Here is a 2,731-nt window from a genome sequence, read left to right on the forward strand (position 1 = left end):
TGATGAAAAAGAAAATAATATAAAGAAATTAGATAGGAAAAATGAAAAAAAATATGAGAAGAGATTAAAGAGGGACAATAATCTTAAATTTTCAAAAAGTAAAATAACTCAAATGTGTTGACTTTCGGCTCATAAAGGAGAACACATGTGGGCCCATTCCAGCAAAAGGGAACATGAGAGACAAATAGAATGTAGAGTGTTGCTAGGTGCACCCAACATTTTTGCTAGTGCACCCAGCACTTGAAGTGAAAAGCCCGTAATACTCCTGGCTTATTGTTTTTTAAAAAAATGCGAGACTCTCTCTCTCCAGCCTGCGTTTTGGCTTTTTCTTCCTCACCTCAGCCGTTTTCGTCTTCTTGCTCACCTCACCGGCGTTTCCATTTGTCACCATTGTTGCCGTTAAGAGGAGGTTGCCGCGAAGAGATTCTTCTTCTTCTTCAGTCACCATTTTTGTCGTGAAGAGGTTGTTGTGAGGTGCATTGAGGGGGTTTCTATGAAGAGCAACGCCACCGTCCACCGTCGAGGGAGCTTTGTCACCGTCCACCGTCGAGGTAAGCGCCGTAACCATGTCGTTTAGTTCATTGTTGTCGAAGTTAGGTTGATCTGCTAGGGTAGTATGTTGATTCGTAAGTAGAGACGAGCGTGTTACGGTTCAACTTCATCCGTAAACAACCTTTCAAAAATGAAATCCTAACAACCTTTCAAATAAATAATTGACTGAATGACAACCCTATAGTCAATGAAATCCTGACAACTTCCATGACTTTGAGTCAATGAAATTTGTGTTAGACCAATGAAATTTGTGTTAGACCAATGAAATTAGTGATGGAATTTGCGATAGACATTTACAGATCATGGTTAGGACCCGAGGATTAGGTCGTGCCTTAGGTCACGATACTAGTAGAGGTATGGGCAGAGGAGATCGTGATGATTCCGATGATTCTCCACAGTGTCGACGGCCTACGACATCCCCACGCAGGCAACGAGTACCTGTCACTACTGCGAACGATGAGCCAGTGGTCCTTGCAACAGAGGTTGACGGAGCTTCGATTGAGGCTGATGTATATGCGGATGAGCCGATGTACAAGACACTGGGGCAGACACTCCTGCAAACACAGGCGCACAGGCTGCTGAGGATGAGCCTAAGGGATTTTCAGGTGGTCTGAGGGACCCATCCGTGCTGACCGAGTACACGGATTACGTTGCAGACAGTGTATGAATGGGAGAGGTATTTATCATATTGAATTTTAGTTAGTTGTTAATTATACTTTATCATTGAAATTTGTTTTCCTTTAAAAGATGATGTTAACAAATTGTGTGTTCCTTTATACTTCAATTCAGGAGCGTCCTGAGTTGAAGTTATCCTCTCATAGGAGAAAGGTGCATAGTTTAGGCATGCTTGTCCATGCCATTGATGGGCTAGTTTCTGGGACAGGACTAAGTCCTCTGATCGTGTGTTTGATAGACACTAGCGATCAGGGACTTTTGTAGTTTTTTGTCGAGCGGTGGCACCGGGAGACTTCTAGTTTCCATCTCCCTGTGGGAGAGGTGATGATCACGCTGGATGATGTCGCGTCTCTTCTGCATCTGCCTGTGGTTAGCGACTTGCATGCCTTTCAGCCCGTGCACGTGGATGATGTTGTACAGATGCTGGTGGAGTTATTGATGGTCACTGCAGAGGCTACCAGGTCTGAGACAGCGCAGTGTCGTGGACCGTATGTACTCCTGCAATGGGTACGTGATATCTATGAGCGGCGATGCTAGGTAGGACATTGGATAGCTACGGCTCGCGCGTTTCTTCTTCATCTTCTAGGTTGCACTCTTTTTGCTAACAAGAGTGCAACCCATGTTCATGTTGTGTTTTTGGAGGCCTTTCGTGACCTCAGTCAGATTAGGAGGTATGCCTAGGGAGTAGCTGCACTGGTGCATATGTACGACCACCTGAATGATGCTTCTATCAGCACCAGTCGACAACTTGGTGGTTACATCATGTTGTAGGTAACAAACATGTTTTTGATTCGTTGAGGTTCAACAATGTTTAACTTGAAATTTTTTTAGACTTTCATTATTAATTTTTATGATTTTCATGTTACCTTTGTAGTGCTGGATATACGAGAACTTTCCCTCAGTCGTGGAGTCCACTGCTGATTCAAACTACGACGAGGATTCACCACGTGGCTGTATGTGGATTGCTACGAAGAAGATCGTGAAGAGCATACGTACACCAATGTACAGGGAGCGCCTGGACCGAATCCGAATTTTCGATGTCTGTTGGATCCCATATAGGGAGCACCGACCGGTCCAGGACTTCCATATGATTTCATGCTATTTCAATCTGCTGCACTGGGGACCCGTTGCTGTGTATTACCGACCAGAGAGGGTCATGCGGTAGCTTGGATACACCCAGACCATTCCTGCTCCGCCTGCCGATTCATGGGTGTCGTTTGATGATATACACGACAGGTGGATGCACTTCAAACCATATGGCTGCAGCAGGTGACATCTGCGTTGTGCCAGCGACTACATGGACTGATTCTTCCGCATTTCGCATCCATTCGTGACACCGGGCCAGCCATTAGATCCTCGGGTAGATGGTCATGCTATGCAGCCCAGAGTTGCCCCTCAGGATCCAGACATAGATATCCATCCGGTCACGGAGCCAGCAGCACCGTCGACATCTGCAAGGTCCGATGTGGCCGAGCCGAGACATGCAGTGGTAAGTGTTACTAAT

At 45.8% G+C, this 2,731-nt stretch overlaps 1 protein-coding gene across 1 annotated transcript; it reads left to right on the forward strand.

Moving 5' to 3' along the window:
* The first annotated feature begins 854 nt into the window (after positions 1 to 854).
* On the forward strand, positions 855 to 2,392 carry LOC114371706. The gene is made up of 4 exons (XM_028329064.1): positions 855 to 1,157; positions 1,342 to 1,452; positions 1,621 to 1,734; positions 2,102 to 2,392. The coding sequence occupies exons 1-4, from the start codon at positions 855 to 857 to the stop codon at positions 2,390 to 2,392; spliced, it is 819 nt and encodes a 272-aa protein (XP_028184865.1).
* The last annotated feature ends 339 nt before the right edge of the window (positions 2,393 to 2,731 follow it).

The sequence above is a fragment of the Glycine soja genome, chromosome 10, assembly GCF_004193775.1.
Source record: "Glycine soja cultivar W05 chromosome 10, ASM419377v2, whole genome shotgun sequence".
In the NCBI taxonomy this organism is placed as follows: domain Eukaryota; kingdom Viridiplantae; phylum Streptophyta; class Magnoliopsida; order Fabales; family Fabaceae; genus Glycine; species Glycine soja.

What these genes read in the sequence shown, in the direction of transcription:
- LOC114371706 (XM_028329064.1), top strand. Translation starts at nt 855, where the DNA reads ATGGTTAGGACCCGAGGATTAGGTCGTGCCTTAGGTCACGATACTAGT. An exon ending in TGAGCCTAAGGGATTTTCAG is followed by an intron (nt 1,158 to 1,341) that starts GTGGTCTGAGGG and finishes ACTTCAATTCAG; the next exon opens with GAGCGTCCTGAGTTGAAGTT. An exon ending in CAGGACTAAGTCCTCTGATC is followed by an intron (nt 1,453 to 1,620) that starts GTGTGTTTGATA and finishes CATGCCTTTCAG; the next exon opens with CCCGTGCACGTGGATGATGT.